The 17,980-nt window shown below is 40.3% G+C and overlaps 1 protein-coding gene across 1 annotated transcript; it reads right to left on the bottom strand.

Moving 5' to 3' along the window:
* Positions 1 to 918: 918 nt before the first annotated feature.
* On the bottom strand, positions 919 to 14,527 carry gabrp (gamma-aminobutyric acid type A receptor subunit pi). The gene is given in 11 exon segments (XM_026357413.1): positions 919 to 1,621; positions 1,726 to 1,919; positions 2,246 to 2,398; positions 2,500 to 2,599; positions 2,601 to 2,638; positions 2,894 to 2,976; positions 3,844 to 4,061; positions 4,202 to 4,269; positions 4,415 to 4,527; positions 4,657 to 14,087; positions 14,376 to 14,527. Coding segments are annotated over 10 exon segments (1,341 nt in total). The 5' UTR covers positions 4,710 to 14,087; positions 14,376 to 14,527; the 3' UTR covers positions 919 to 1,300.
* Positions 14,528 to 17,980: the final 3,453 nt, after the last annotated feature.

Below are 17,980 nucleotides of genomic sequence, written 5' to 3'. Positions count from 1 at the left end.
AGCCACTAGGTGGAGGTACATGTCTTCAGATGTTCACTCCTCTGCCTCCCCAAAAGTACTAATGTGAGGACTGTAAGGACTTCATCGACTACACCGTCCGTATCCAAGTATTTTTATTGTCTGTGGTGTTTGTGGTACACAAAAAGAGAGAAAGCAGAGTGTATGAAAGAGAGAGACACGAAACGTCTTAAGTTGAAATGCACAAAATGCACAGACTGTTGCACCAGCGTTGCATTTTCTGAAAATGTTTAATTGTGAAGATGCCATGTGGGGAAAGATGACCTATGAAATGTGACATGTAGGGAAATAATAAGCCACGAAGTCCCTTTTTCAAACGCCATGTTGCTCTGTTCAGTTCTGCCTGTACATAGTGAGCCATGACTACTGTTTGTACTTTTTATACTTTCATACTGTTAAAGGATTCATTTCTTATCACATCATAACACATAACTGCACTGGGTATTTGGCTGTGTGCCAATGGAAGAAACTATTTTCTATGACTGCATTTACTGTATTCCCTTCTCCCCTCAGGTTGAAGCTGTGTGTGTGTAGTCAATGAAACCATCTGCTAAATTATTTGGTTGGGGCCAAATCCTACAACCGCTTGACTCCATGATGCCCACTGTTGAAAACCTTTCTAGAGAAAATTAGGTGACTAACAAAGAGATGCTATTAGGCAATCCAGCCTTTTCCTAGTGAGATCTCCTCTATAGGTCATTGTACAACGTTTCTGCTGAACATATTGTTGACTTTTGCACTTTACTGTTCTCCTACGTAACTAAGGGAATAAAACATTTCATACTGTCTTCATACTTTTTTCCATTGCTTCCTCTTATTAAAGCACACTTTCAGTTACTGACTTTTAATCTCGTATAACGTGAAGTAAATATCCAAAGGGGAGGGGGGTCTCATGTGAACAGAGTATGAAAACCAATGCAAGAAAAATGCACATCACTTCATGAAGGCAATTCAGTGCAGCACAGTACAGTGTGATGCAGATCAGGCAGGCTAGTTAACACATCCTCATTTGTTCTATGGATTTTTGACACTAAAGAGAAAAATACAGGCTTCATGTTCAGAATATGGTTTAAAAAATTTGCTTTGTAATCATTTTGTAGCCCTATCAGTGAGAATAAAACAACAACAAAGGTTTCATTTGTGTGCTCCAAAAAGGCTCAAACCAAAGGGTTGGATGATCAGTTTTGATCCAGGCGGCGTTGACTGGTTTTGGATCTTAAATGAGGAGGTAGAGCAGCATCACGGTGGTGAAATTAACTGCGTGGCAGCTTGAAGCCAGCACTCAGAGGAGGAGATAGTAAAGCCAGTAGAGGATATTCACGAAGAGAAAGGCCGTAGGGAAAAGAGTGCGGGCATGGCGATCGATGTTGTGTGGGTTCTTCACAATGAAGACTGACGCCGCCCTGCGCGATGCATCTTTCACTGAGGATAGGCCGCAGCCCTGTTCTGGCACCTTGTCTTTTGATTCATCATGGTTCTTATTGTTACTGGTCACTGACCCCTCGGTAGTGGACTCCACCTCCACAGACTGGTTCGGTTGGGTGGAGCTGACGATGGGGATGGAGCCGTTTCCATTGGATTCACTGAACTCCCTCAGAAGCTCCTGATGAATAAACAGAAAGACAGACGCTTCCAGTGTTTTCATTATGTAACATTTTAACTTGAGTTTTATTTTTTATCATGTACAAGAGGAAACATGTTGCTCACCCTGTGCAAGTCCTCTAAGGTCTGGTGCTGCATGGTGTAAAAATGAGCACAGGCGTATTCCAGCAGAGCACCAAAGATGAAGGTGAAACAGATGCCCAAATACACATCGATGGCCTTTATGAAGCAGTTGGCATTGGGCAGGGAAGTGCGGGCACCCATCATCAGAGTGGTCATTGTCAAGACTGTAGTCACTCCTATAGGAATAGATCACATGCCATTCATTACTTATTCCATAATAATTTATTCAAATGTAGACAGTTTCATTTTTAGTTTGGTCTTCCTTTACATATTCAGATTTTCTGATCTATATCTCTATTTTTTTTACTTGATATTATTTGTTTGTTAATACTGTGTTTACCATTGTCATTATGTGTGTGCATTTTGTTCATGACAGTTATTATAAAGTCTAATTATTCTGCAATGGGTGTTTACTATAAACTGCTTCAAGCTCAAGGGAACCAATCAGTAACAGCCCCCATGCTGTGAAAAATATTATAGTAGATGAATACTTGGCACTGACCAATGCATGTCCTAGCTGGTACAGAAGACTGACTGATCCAGAAAGAGACCCAGGAGAGGACCACGAGCAGAATGGAAGGAACATACGTCTCCAAGATAAAGAACAGCACGTTTCGACGCAGTGCGAAATGCAGCACCAGCTTGGGGTACTGTCCTGGAACCAGAGACAGAAACACTTCTTAAAAAGAGAAAGAAGACAATACTTTTTTTGATACGTCACTTCATACGGCATTCTGCGGGTTAAAAGCGCTGTACCTGTTTCATACACGGCCTCTGACACTGACGTGTAGTAGCTCTCTACACTGTACTGAGCCAGCCGCAGCGTGTTCAGACCCTTCACTGAATCATTCCCCTCTGGTCCAGTAGAATACCACATCCTGCAGGTTGTATCCCCCTGACCACACACACACACACACACACACACACACACACACACACACATAGATATAAAGATACGGGTAGAATATTTACATTTCAGTGAATTCAACCTGCTGAGCCTAACGTTGTCTGTGCAGTTTAATACTCACTATGCTGATACTGATGAAAATGGTTGTGATGAGATGAAGATGTCTATACAGTTGATGAAGGGTTGATGGGGGGGTTGATAGGATGGGGAGGGGGGGGGGTGCACCTCACAGGTATTACTCACAGCTTTCCAGCTGCAGGGTGCACACCTGTCTGTCCATCGGGTATTTGGTCAGATCCATGTTGCAGGCAATCGTAGCTGTGATGCTGTTGTGCATTCAGAGAAAAATCATTACCGACCTTCACAGACGTCCCCCAAAGGACTCACTTGATGTACGACAGAGTGATTAATTATTACTGAATCTTCTTCCCCAGAGCGACGATCAAAAGAACAAACGTTCATCTCCAAAGTGTCAACATTGGACATTTCTCTGTTTGATGCCTTGATTATCAAATAGCTGCTGACTTGTTGGCATTCAGTGACATTATTAAATCTTTCTGAAGCTAGAAATATCACAAAGGGCAACACAGCGTTCTCAGCCCTTTGTATTTTTGCAAAAAAATACTAACTATATAATCATTATGTAATATTCAATTACCAACATATAATTACATACTTAATAGTCATAGTCAAGAAGTGACTGAACCACACACTACATGTCCAACGCTCTGTCTAGTCATAATTTAAGTATCAATTTGACATAACAGATTAGACATTTTTGCTGTGGCCGTAGGGGACAAATCTTCACTAATAAAATCGTAACAGTTTGAAGGGCATGAGTAATGCAGGGATTCACCGGCATTCCCTGAAGTTATATGACTGAGTCATAAGACACAAGTGGGGTTTTTTTATCCTTCGTAGAACCCAAGGCCAATTCACGGTTGATTGCCACAACAATCATGATAACAGCAAGAAAAATGTGTTTCTGTGATTTCGGTTGTGTGTTTTTCATCTTCTTCGTCATCATTTCTCCCATGTACCCTTTAATTTTCCATTCTTTCAGGCCAATTTTCTTGCTACAAGCGCAGCAGCATTTAAAAAGTTTATTTTGTGGCACATCAAATGTCGCTAAATGTCAAATCAATACGATTAAACCTTTCAACAGTTTTTCTTTTTTTTTTTTTTTTAAGTACCGCAGGGCGTAGAGAACTGTTCCATTACTGAAGATGCGTATGAGGCGGTTTTCCACTGTGACGTCATGCAGGAAGGAGCGTTTGGAGTCTGGGATGAAGGTATCAGGGATCCACAGCAGTGACACCAGGCGTCCATCCACACTGACACTCTCATTTCCCGGGAACACCAGCCTGGAATCACGCCAGCGCTGACGGAGGAAGATAGTCGCAGTGTAGTCCTACAAAATCATGGAGAGAGAGAGAAAAATAAAGCTTCTATTTATTTGACCCTTTCTCCTAGGTATTTACACACTCATTCACACACACACACACACACACACACACACACACAAAGAAATTACAGAAAGAGCAGTTATACCATATTGATTTCAGAGATGGCATCAATGCTGGCGATATCCAGGCTCATTCCAATTTCCACGGGACCTTCTATCAAGGACAGGAACACAGGAAGCTTTGGAAATGGGCCATGTAGGACACACACACACAAACACACACGAGCACTACCTGCCTTGACAAAGAAAAACACAACTCAGGTGAAAAAAACAACTTCTTCTCAAACTGCTTCTTTTACCGTTGAAATTGGGTCTGAGGTAGCGGTTGTAGCCTTTCATCAGCCTCTGAATTGTGGGCTGCAGCTGAGAGTCGTTCCATTCGCCCCAGTGGTGGTTGGGAAACATACAAGCACTGTATTACAATAGAGAGAGATCAACAAGGAATCAAAGCACATGTGGAAAAATGCACATGAATGGAAATATGAACGTGAGCGTGCTCTCTTAACCCTAGGTGTGTTTCTTTAACCCTGTATGGACTCACCCCTGTGTGAAGATCATGCAGACAGTCAGTAGAGTGTACAGCTGGGCAGGCATTATGGGGGGGGCGGGGGCAGGCAGAGGTCAGCAACTCTGCTCGGAGAAATACGACAGAGACCCAAACATGAAGCAGTGTCTGCAAATCACTCCCCCGCAGGTTTAACGGGATTGCACCGTTTCACCATGGGGTGGCAGCACCTCACTGAACGTGACCGCGAACCTCAGGGGAAATCTGCCACACAGCAGCCGTCCTCAAGCGTCTGCTGATATAAAACGGTGCTCTCCCTGCCCCTGTGCATGATAAATGCACTGGATACTTGTATTGATCTACGCCTCCCTGTTTCCATGAATACATTAACAGATGCTGGATTTCACGCTCACTCGTTGCCAAACATACGTATGCACACACACACATAAACATTTAAATTTAGTGTCTAGATAAAGCTGCATGAATGCACTCTTATATTTACATTTATTTTGGTGTGTTTTCTGCATGCTAGTGTGTCACACAGCCTGACACCTGCTGACTGATGTATCCATTACCTACCTGATAACTAATCCTGTCTATAACTCATTACGGACTCCCCTCACCACCACTACCCTCCCTACCCTTCTCACAAATAAATCTTGCTGTCAGTCACAGACTTCAGCAGCCTTTACCTCTTACTTACATCAAATCTATCATGAAATGAGTTTGTGTTTCCAGCTCCCCAAGCATGTTACATTTCCATGTTGGCCATATGTCTGCAAAGCAACTCCATCGAATATTCAATGTATTATTCACACAGAGCTGTCATTACAAATGATGAAGCTACACATGAGCGCTATTTCTTTTCATAATAATCTTTTATTAGATTCTTTTTCTTTTCTGACACAGTTCTGATTAAATTAGTTAATTAAGTTTATCATTTGGTGTTTTTTTTTAAATCTTTTTTTATTTTCTCACTTCTACTCCACATTTCATTTGCCTAGAGTTGTCAGTACATGCACACTCAAATATAAAAATACATCTTTTCATCCTTATTATTTTTTCATACAATCATTTCACTCATACTCAGAATTAGAGTCTCCATCTCTCTCTCTCTCTCTCACTCTTATCTTTCTCCTACCTGTTTCAGTTTTTGTTTGGCACTTCAGGTCACTCCTCTTCTTTCCTTTGTTTCCTCCTCCACTCTTCTGACTTGCTCTCTCTGTCCCAGCGGCTGAGAGAGCTGCTGTTCCTCAGGTTATTGCTGATTAAATCCCAGTGTTCTCCATTTACCAATAAATCACAGCTGCTTCTGTTATTTGGTCCTGGTGCGTGGGCTAGTGTTGGTTGTTTTACCACTGGTGCGTCTCCCTCTGTCTCTCTGCACAGCTGTATTCATCTCCCCACACAGCCTCCGTGCAGACCTCCTCCCCTCCCTCTCTGATTATTCCATTCACCCTCTCATTAGTGTTGCATGTCTCCCCTCTTTTTACACTGCTCCCCACCTCCACCTCCACCTTCACACACATACATACACATACACATACACATCCAGTGTGACTTCTTTTTTTTCTAATTCTTCTGCTCCCACATATTTGTATTGTTTGCCCCTTAATCTCTATCTGGCTCCATCTCCTCCAATTTGCACTGACACCACATCTCCTTCTGGGCTTCGAAGCTCTCCGCAGTCTGTCTCATTCCCTCTTGCACTCTTTCTTTTCACATCCAACGCCGTTCCCTTGCATCAGTGTCATCATGTGCATTAGTTTCCTCTGAGCTCTATCTCCACTCTCTGTCTTCACGCCCATTAAATCCCCATCCCATTTATGACTTCTACGTGAGAGGAAGGACGATTTTGAAATTTTCGATCTTGTTTTTTGCTATAAAACTTCATCTTGTCTTTCCCTTGTGGTTTATGAATTTAACCCTATAGTGCTGCTGCTGTCCACATTTCTATCACTGCTCTTAAAGTTGATTAATTGAAATGAGCAGGATCATGGTATTGGTAGGCTTGATGGAGGTGGTGATGATGATTAGTTATTCACCCATAGCAATCAACCACAGCTCAAAGCTGAACAGTCATTTATTCAGCTCCAGCGCTGCTGACATTCAGTGATTAATCTCTTTTAGCTCTGTATTCTTACAGCTTCAACTCCAATTATGCAATCCAACCTCCGAGGACCTTGCTGTAGGACCTCCAGCATGTGCAAAAAAGATTTCACAGATGGCAGAGATGGAAACTGAGTGTGTACTACCTAACAATGCCTTGCGAGATTCCAATGTGTGCACTTCTGCAGCCTATTGCTTTCTCCGTCTGCCTCCCCCAGTGCTGACTAATGACATTAACTGGTCACTAACAAGCTGCAGAAATAACTGCTCTCCAAGGTTATTTGGTGCATCAGCAACAAATTGTACTCATAAAGCATTCTTATTCTTGATTTCATGCTCTGATGGCTATATTTGAGGATCAACTGGCAGAAGCAGATGAAGCTGTGGAAGGAACATAAAGGCTGACATAATCACATCCAAGCATTCACCTTACGAATCAAATGAATTGGAGTGCACACACACACACACACACACACACACACACACACACACACTCCCTGACACTGAAAGAGACAAATGGAGACGTTTGTGAAGCACCCGAGGAGGAGGATGTAAATGTTTGATCAGTGACTTAGGGGGCTAATGAATAATTAGAGTCAGAGCAGCAGTGTTTGACAGACTCAGTTCAAGTCAGCATCCACCTGGCTACCTCTGCCTACCTGCCTTCATCTGGCCATGTTTGCATTTTCCTTTTTAGTTCTCTTTCCACTTAAACATGCACCCACCTCTCCTACGCATCGATTAAGTAGCTCACTTGTTATATTCTCTTGTTAAGTGTTCTCTCTCTGCTTCTTTACATCCCCGAGGTCACTTCCTCTGACTATATAGCTGTCGGTGTCCTTGTGCGCTTTTATGACCGCTTTCCTTCGTGTTGTCAGAGCCGCACGTTTTATCTGTTAGAGGTTTGATTGTAGCTGCAATTAAATCCAAATGCTCGGGCTTAAGAAATGTGCCAAAAGCTGATGAGAGCTTGGCTGAGACACAACTGGCACCATTGGGTTTCTCAAAGCCAAACAAATGGCCATCTGGACCACAAGCTATTTGTTTTTATTTTGTATTCTAATGTATCACCACTAAATGCTTACGGAGACTATAGCACTTAGTAAATATTGGTATTCATCCATGCATCTAATAAATTAAAGTAACAAAAGTAGCACAATAAGTAATTTTAATTAGGCAATTTACTATAAGCACATATTTTCCAGCCATTCAGTGCACAGAGACTAGAGCAAATTCCTCAACACATTTTTGATAGATGCACTTTTACAGTCTTTAGCAGAGAGTTATTCGAGAAGATCACTACAACAGTCCCGTGGGACCCGTCAACTACGTGTAGGATAAGCTTAACAGCCTGTGCTGAGTTAGCTGTGGATAGCTCAGTTTAGCAGAAAGAAACAGAAGAAAACACCTATGTAAGCAAACATACATATACACATAAAAAAAGACATGCTACACTGGAAAACCTCAAATCTTACAATGTTTGTCTAATTTTTAGCCGTAATATCTCATTTGCTTGACACAATGACTTAAAACACCCCCCCCCCAACCACACACACACATTTTTACTTGTATTGATCCCCATGGGAAAATCATTGTTGGACAGCTGCACATAGATGATGGCACTACCACAGGGTTTCAGTATCTTGTCCAGGGACACCTTGACATCTGGCCAGGAGGAGCTGGGAGTTGGACCATTAACCCTACAGATCATGGACAACTGTACTACCAGCTGATCCTCTGACTCTCCAACTGCATCTAATCCTTAATTTACATTAGATATGTGAGTGAGCATAGCCAAAGTATGTGCTTAGTGCTGTCAGAGAGTCTTCCAAGCTCAGACTTACTCCTTCATTCAGTTCATGACCATTTCTCCTTTAGTTTTGTGTCACTATTTCTTCTCCTATATCCCATCTTCTCAGGTTTACTGCTAGCTTCATGTCCCATCCATCCATGGTAGATGGTTGGATCCATTCATCCATCCAATAATTCCATAAAACATACAAACACCGTCCCTTGTAATCTGCTGTCCAGCCAAGAGCAGCTCACTTTGGTTTGTGTCATATCAGTGTTTCACTGTGTAACCATCTTTCTCTCAAACTCTTCCACTCTCTTTGATTAAATTAGCCTCTGTCTGTCCTCCTGTCAGTATGGATGAGTTATTTGACGACACCAGGTTTCAGGTAATACCACAGTGGCACCAGAAAATGGAAGCATCAGTGCCCATGACTGACCCCGTGATTTGCTGCCATGTGACAAATGAAAATGTCACAGGAGCGTCTATGAGGGGGACAGAGATAAATCTCTCTTAAATGACTATGACGGCTGCCATGTCCAGGAGGCACACGTATGACTTAATGTGGCGTATAGTCTGAGTCCTCTATACTTCAGCCTCAGCTGTGAGCCAGCTGTCATGCCTCTCTGTGACTGCTGTGTCAACATGTGAAACAGATTAGGCGTTTTCTGTTGTCTTTCTTCAAATACAATGGACAAGGAATGGTAATTTAACATTTTTTTAACTCTGTGATTCCCAGATCTGCTGTCTTGTGCCCTCCTAGGCTTTATCTGTGGCAATGCTCAAGGCAGTTCTTCATTTGTGACACTTTTATCATTGTGCAATTTGTGAGTCTCTTAGATATTATCTACAGCCTCAGTCAATGCATTCTTTCATTTCAAAGTATGAACTGGTTTGAATGGTGTTTCCCAGAGTTTCTCACTGCAGCGTTAGATTAAAAAAACATGTTCCTGTCAGGCACAGAAATCTCACACACTCTGTCTTTGCATCATTCCTCCTTTCATCCTTTCATCTCTTTGCTGTTCAACTTTTTATCACAAGAATGTTTTCAACATTTTTCTGCATATGATCTCTTATGTGACATTAGTTGCCTGGACCCTCTAGAACAATATATCCACAAAAGTATAATTAAAATGCACTGAAGGCAATGTTTCATCAAGCATAGCGCAGCATTCTGTTTGGGAATGGGAACAAACAACAGCCTTCAGGACTACTTAGCACCACTGCATTTGGTGCATCAGTAATGTATTAAAAGTAGGTACATTAGAGGAGGAGAAACGACGTGACCAAATAGTGGAATGGATTTGGTGACAGCCTGTGGCTACTTGAACTGATGCTAGATGACTTAGCGGTGACATGGGATGCCCCAATAATTCCCTAAAAAGCCACCAGTTCAGAGTTCTGACTGGACTTAGACTCGGATTTAGAGAGAGATCAAATGTTTCTTACATTAGCTTTAAATTTAAAATCCTTGCCATTTACACACAAAGTGCACATGCTAAGAGATAATTTAATCTTCAGATCTACTTGTAGTTCTTAGATTTTCCAAAATCTAGGAGTCAGACACCCCCTCTTCTTCTCCTCTCCTCTCCATCTATTTTTTTTTTTGCCACTACTGACTTTGAGTCCTCTTTCTCCTGGGGTTGTACTTCTTCTTCTTCTGTCTCCATCTCTCCGAGCCTTTCTTCTGGCCCTACCAACCTGCCCTGTGCTTTGTCTGCTGCTTGTTGCTGCTCTTGATTTCTCTCTCCTCCTTCAATAACCTTCAATAACCCTGCATTGTTGCTAATGTGCAGAAGCTAGTCATGTTTACACAGTGTCTGCCACACATCCATGGGTTGTCTCGCAGTCAACCATGTTAATTGTTTACATTTGGCTTTGTGAGTCGCAAAAAGCTTTGACCCCGAACATGCAGTCAGATATTTCTGATCTCTGATGTGCATCAGTAGCTGCACACGTGCAAAATAAATAAAACAAACAGACAAATAAAAAAACACAATTAAAAGTAATTGCAGCAACAAAAAGACAATCATAGATAGTAAACTAGGGGGAGAATTCAAACCTGGAACTGTAAAAACAAAATCAACGAAATCAACATCATACTGACATCGTGCCTTTAGGAAAAAAAGCTGGACAATGACAATTAACAGAAGAAGTGAAGAAAGGTTAACAGAAAAATCTTCATTCGGTCTTGAGGGAGGTCTAGTTTAAAGGTCATGAAGCCAATATAGTACACATGTTCATTTTCCTAGATTTCTCAGATTGGCAACAGTGTATTTTAAGTGCTTGTATAAAGTCTGTCTTGCTACAGGGCTTTTTAAATCACCAGTGCATAATGAGTTGCAGTCCTCTGCAGTACAAGCTTATAGGGCTCTGTTTGGCTTTCCTGCAAAAATTGGCAAGAAAGATTTTCTGCATAGATTTGTCTAATCTGATCCTTATCTACGTCAAGAGTATTAACAAATATGATGTGCCTAAAATAATAACACAAAACAATTCTGATCATTTATGTCTTTATTGAGAACAACCATAAAACCTCATTCCAAAAGGTTCACATTTCACACTTTACGCAAATCTGCAGGGGCACATGGGCTTATAAAGGACATCAGTTGTAGATAATCTTACCTTCTATCTATAATTGTTCTACCTTTAAAAGGATGTTAAACATAGGTGGTCTTTGTTGTTATGTAGGTTACAAGTGAAACATTTAAGTTACATTTAAAGTTGCCTTTTCAGTTCATACAGGAAAAAATGTGTTTGTTTGTTTTTAACCAAATCTGATTTAGCAATTCAGCCTCTTATACTGTGGGTCATCTATACGCTATTCTAGGAAATAGCTTGATAACTTGAGACTGTGCTTCAGTAGTTTATGGACAGCCCACAAAGAAAAAGAAAACTAAAAAGTTCCTGTATGAAAGACAATACAAGGCCATGTCAAATGTATTACCAGTGTAGTAGCAGTGAAGTAATTATAATGTATAATGTGTAACACACAGCACATGTCTCAACTGTCCTATAAGGTCGGAGGTAGAATAATCAAGATAAAAGTTAAGATTACCTGTTCTGAAGCTGATGGCATTTACATGCTCAAGTGCCCCTGAAGATTGGCTTTTGTAAGAAAGACAAACAGAGCTCTGATAACTTGTATCGCGGAACACCGCAGCTCAGTGCACACTGGTGGTTTACAAAGCCCTGTAGCAAGACGTTTTGTGGAAGTAAAACATGCGGTGGCCAATCTGAGATATCTAGAAACAGAACATGTTCTCCACCGCAGTTGAAAAAGCCACTTAGGGAGGGAAAATGCATCACCTTCAAACACGTACCCCTCAAGATCACATAGACGTTCTACTATTATAAATCATATAAACAGGAAACAACAAGGGATTTTCCAGCCTAATCAGTGCCTAACATTGAATTTATGAAATGGTTGAGACAACTTTTAGCAGTCGGAGCCACTACACAAACAGTTCGGACTCATTAGACAAGCAGCTGCTTTTCTGCATTCCCATGAGTTTTGGGATTTGGAACTCAGCCCAGATGGGGTGAATAATCCTGTGTGAATTAAGCTGCTTACTCCCTTGATGTTAACGTCTTATTTTCTTCTTCTGTCTTTAGTGGGCTGCCACTTGAAATAGCTGGGAGGTTATTTAAGCTTCATACACTCGGGTCCCCTATAGTGTGGGGGAATCATCATGTCGGCATATGAGCCAACTACACGTACTCTTTTTGTTTTAAAAACAAATATAAAGCGGGGCACCTCCCGAGTAAGTAAATCAACAACACTTTTAACCTGAAATATGGCTGGTAGGGTACAGAAAATTTGCATGATTTTAACAGACTGATAACCTTAGTCTTAAGGTAAAAGCAATCCGTCAAAATAGCATTGATCCCTTTATCCTCAGGGATAAACGTGTGCATTATGTAATAGGCAAATTTTTATAGATACAATAATGTGGATTTTACACTGTATTACACTAATTCTTACTACATTTATTTTGGCAAAGGACACGCTCAGGGGAAGAAAAACAGTAAATCCACATGGTCACAGATCTGTTTTTAACTCTGCCCTCAAGTGCACTCGACCTGTTATTAGAGCTGTCTGCAGCAGAGAAGAGTGAAAGCTCCTCTCTATGGACGGAACATATCAAGAAGCACAAAGAAGCAAAGTCTCTGTCTCCATCAGAAATTCAATTTTTTCCTTCCCTTGCAGAGCTGTGGGAGTTCTCTATTCCCCTAAGCCATCAGAACAGCCAACCTCTCAGGAACTCGAGGTGCTCCAGCCCCAATCAGGACTGAATCTTTTGTTCAATTAATCAATCTCGGCTGTCACGGGATAATCCAGAAGCAATGACATGGAACATAACAAAATTACTGAAGTGGAGTTTAACTCTTTGCAGGGAAACGCTTTCCTGCTGTTCAAGTAATCGTTACACTACAAGATCACTGTGGAGCGAATCAACTTCAGTTGGGGAAAATGGCAGAAGCTAAAATATCTCTATTGATAATAAATAACAACTACATTTCCTCTCATTGTCTGTATCCTGTCTTTTTTTTTTCCAGTTTGTCTTGTTCCAAGTATTTATTTTTGTTTTCATGGTCTGATAATACGACTCTCATTTCTTCTTACGCTCAAACTTATTCTGACATTATCAGAATAACAATCATTCACTTTTTGTCAGACAAAGACTCACATCACATTCCTGTAATCTATTTCTAGCAGCAGCTTAGCTTGGCATTAAAACTATTCTAGGTTAATAATCCAAAGATCACCATAAATCAACACATTGTCATTGGATGGGATTGTTTTCTTGCACATAAATGATCTTAAAACACCAAAGTGTTGTTTCTACACATCAGGATTGAACAGATTAAAGACATAAAGTGTTAGTTAGTGAGCTTAAGCGTTTTAGTTTGTTATTTCGTCACAGACGGCGTGTTTCCATTTTCCAGCTCTAAGCTAACAGACTGTTGGCTTACTGCAAAGATTTCCGAAAGCAAGTGTTACTTTACTGTTGACAGACCTAACCGACCTGTCTCCACTCCGTCGCTCATTTGCATGTAACACATCACATGCTGAGATATTGCTTTATGGGTGACAAAAAACAACACACTTGCTCTTTTTCGCCGCTGACCGTATTTTTAAACCATTTTTCTTCCTTCATCTCTTGTTGACTTTTTCCTCTTCTCAGAAATTACATTTCTATTTAATGCTTGGGTTCATCACAGCACTGGGTTCAGGTCAGGGAAACATTGTGGGCTGGTTTAATAGAGAAAAATCTAATCTAAGTCGCTTGTAACCCACTTTCCATCAATAAATGTGGAGCTTCATTCTTTTAAAAAATATGTTTGATCACAACAGAATTATTAGGCTCACAGTTGCAGTTTAGTTGCATGATTTCCAGGAGACTGAGATTTGTCAGTTGTCTCCAGTTTTCCTCTGGTCAGTCTGTCTTTCATCAGTGTGAAGTGAAACTCACAGCTCTGTTTTTACTGAGTAACCGTGAATCCATCAACAGGTCCAGTGAATCATGAAGGTTCAGATTATCTGTCAGCCATACCATGACACCTGGCGAAGTGAATAGACCCAAAGTGTAAATAAACATAAACACCCCCAGTCAGTCCTGCAGAGAACTGTTGTACTATGGCGATGATGTAAATTCCTGTTTATTTTTTTTTCCATTTCTTTGGTCAAGGTATGTGAAGAAGATTATGATTGATTGTCTTTCCATTCATCCTATTTTTTTTGGAACTATGCGTTCATATTAACTTTAGTACAGGCCTCTTTCCTACAGTATTTCATTTCTCCATTACATTCTGTTTTTTTTTTTTTTGTTTTTTTTATGGCACTTCTTACCTTTAAAATATCAAATCAGTCTACTGACCCATGGTTTCTCCTTCCAGAGTCACCCCCTTTCCCCGAAGCAAGTCTTGTCCCTTCCACTTGCAATTCAGATGAGTGGAGTGTCAGGAGTGGTTATCATCTGGACCTGGGTGAATCTCATTTAACTCCACAGGAAGGAGGAGAGGTGAGCAGGGAATACTCTTTTCTGGCAAAGTTGATCCCACCGATTTTGCATTAATCAACAGCTGTCCAAGACTAATACATTTAAGCATTAGTAGTATTATTCCCATATTGGCAAATCTGTTTATTTGCCTTTCTGCCTGAGAGTTAGATGAGAAGATTGATACCAGTCTCGCAATTGCAAAAAATTTGAATCTTCCACCTGCAGCCATTTAGCTTTGCACCAAAAATAGAAGCAGTTCGCCAGGTTTTAATACAAAATCAACCTACCAGCATGTGTAAACCCCCCTATTATCATCTTGTTTTAGCCTTATAAAAACTTCTTATAGATTCAAAGGTGATTTCATGATTTTCTTTGTCACCATCATGTGGCTCGATAAACCAACACATATTTGTTTTTAACGGCCTAATTTGAATTATACCCTGCATAAGATACTCCGCTTACTAGTAGAGTAAAGTTGTGGCTGGTTCCATGAAGCGTTAGCACAACTGTTGCTGCTGGCTTGATGTGGGATTACAAACTGCACCTCAAACCGACAGTTAATGAAAACCGTGCTGTGACGTATTTTCTTTTTAATAAATGTCTGACATCATCCTTGTGCCTTTAACAAAATACACACAATGAAAGGCAGTTGGAACTCAAAGTGGGTTTCTCAGAACGGCTGGCAAGCACAAGCTCATCAGAAGTGTTGGTGAAACACTGATGACATGTAATTAACTATCTGCCAGTTTTTTTTTTCTTTCTTTCTTTTTTTAATTTTACTTTTAAATTTGCCATTTAATCTATGATTTGGAAAAACACATCACTTTGGATTACTGTGAATGTGGATCACATCACAGCTGTTAAAAACAAATGCATTCACTTTAGGAACAAGAAGGTACATTCACCTCTTTGGAGTGTGTGTGTGTGTGTGTGTGTGTGTGTGTTTGAGGGGGGTACAAGAAAAGTGTCTAAATGAATATACTGTACTGAAGGTTTTTTTTTTTTCTTCCTGCAGCAATTCTAGGAATAACTCATCTACATACGTGGTCCAACAGAGGCTCCTCCGCCCACCCACACAGAGTCACACACATCTGCACATGTACTGGTTCTCCTTGTGCCACAGGCATAAAGACACAGCAATTAGTATGCACCAGTTGATTTACTCATGAACTGGAGAAAAGCCCACATGGAAAATGAAGGTTCAGAAGGCCAAGGCTGTGTATGTTGCGCAGGCAGATTTCAAAGGTGCAGTGGAGTAAGAATAATTAGGGACACAGTTGTTTCTTGGACATGTAATGACTTTGGAGGGAATTTCAGCCAATTACTGAATAATATACATTAAAACTCATTTATTCTTTGTCAAGGCTCTTTTGCTTTTAGTAGCTTTGACTGAAAGCAGCCACATTCAATTCCCCTCGCTTTTCCCTTATGAATGTGCTGAATATGTAAATTCCATGTCATAGAAGCGATCCAGTATCCCCAGTCTTCTTTTTTTTCCATGCATATACAATATGTGGTTTATTTGTGGTTTATTTGTGTTTTCAAAGGATGTGTAGGTCTGTAGCAAACAGAATTCTGCTTTAATTTTCAATATAAATCATTATGCAACAAAGCAGATGGAACTTTGTTCCGTAAGTACTTTCATCCATTGCTTTGGAGCTGTCATGCAAATTTCTGAGAAATACATTTTGTTTTTAGTTTTTTCACGTTATTTTATGAACTTCCTGTCAAATATGATAGGCGAGAGGATTTTATACAGATTTTCTTAGATTTGACTAATCCACAATAAATATACAAACATTGCAGACATGTGCAGACACTTTATATGCTGCATATTTTATATGCTACAAGGATTTGTGTTGGGCTTAGAGTATTACATTTGGATGCCAGTGTGCTGTTTAATAGACAGTAGACTAGGCGTGTACTGGAGTCCTCAGTGGACTTGTATCTTGGGAAATCTACTCTATTGTAATGACTGTCATGTGGAAAGTAAACTCATTTGTTCCTTCTCTGGAAGCAACTTGTTCTCCCTTGTGTTCTTGCACTTTATTGAACATTTGTGAATAATTCTCTTACCTCTGCCCACACTGTACTTTCTCAGCCTGTTCTAAGGATTTCTGCATGCTGTAGTAAAATGGGAAATCTGTAATTATGAAAGCACATGGATGACAATAGCAATTCAGAGTTTAGTAAACACATGTGATACACATTCAGTTAACAATGTTGTGATCAATGTTCATTTGTGGATCATAAGCATTAAGAAAATCACAAAAATAATCAATAATAAACCTGTACAATTAGTATACTCACTACAATATATACTAAGCTTGATTTTGTTTTGTTACACACACTAAGTGGTCACCATGTAAGACGTCCTGTCTTCGAATGGATCGATTATCTATGCAGTGTAGTCATGTTTGAAACCTTCAGTTTACCAGGACAAAGCAGGCAATTAAATTGCCATTGATTCTCACTGTCACCGATCTGCAAAGTGATGAGAAAGCAGACAGACGGTGGCTTTTGTTTCTTCATTAACAGAGCTAGTAGCATGGTATGGCAAGTTGATGCAGTGCACCAATATACATTATTAATGACAGAGGCTGACATGTAAATAAATCCACAAATCTATCACTGAACATGTATATGTATCTGTATCTGCTGGAATAACTTGGAGTTGAGTTGAAGAGTTCTCTCAGTGACCACTAGATGAACTCTATCCTCTCAAGATACCTGTTCCTGCACATCACACCTGGTCATGTTAAACAGTCATGGGAAAGACAAGTAGCTGGGATTTGCTATATCATATTTGTCTACAGCAGAAAGGGAAAGTCTGTTTTGTGCCAACCGTTGTAAAACAGTAAATAAATAAGCTCAAATAGATGGAAGTGTTAAGCTGTGATCTACCATCAATCAGAGGCTATATGTGCCTTTAATAGCTGAACCATTTGTGTTGTCGGTTAAGGTCAAATTACAGTTCTTTGTTTAGGGGCTGTACCCAAATAAAAGCCTCTGTAGCTTAGAGCTACTGCAAACATTTCACTTCCCTAAAATTGACTCTGCGTTCTAAGAAACCAGGATGACAAACAATCATTCTTCGTAGAATTTAATGGATCTAGAGATCACCACTTCACTACTTCATGTGCATGTACAGTACCTGGTGGAGTTAAACCCTCTATAAAACAACAACAACAACAACAACAAAAAGAAATGTTTTTAGTGGATTGATAAGATTGAGGGACATGCTTCATAGCAAACTTGATGATTTTAAAAAGCTTTTTTTTAGTCAAATAAGGTAAACTTCAGGCAACTGGCATTTTGTCTTCAGCAAGCAAAATTTGCAGAAACATTTTCGTGACCACACACAAAAATTGCTAAACACCATTGCTCATACTTGTGTCACATATAGTTTCTGCAGTTGTTCATCTTAAGAAAATGCATCATGTTGACTTTCAAA

Source organism: Anabas testudineus, chromosome 10 (assembly GCF_900324465.2).
Source record: "Anabas testudineus chromosome 10, fAnaTes1.2, whole genome shotgun sequence".
Lineage (NCBI taxonomy): Eukaryota > Metazoa > Chordata > Actinopteri > Anabantiformes > Anabantidae > Anabas > Anabas testudineus.
The sequence above is the reverse complement of the archived record's forward strand: the minus strand, read 5'-3'. Positions and strand labels throughout refer to the sequence as shown.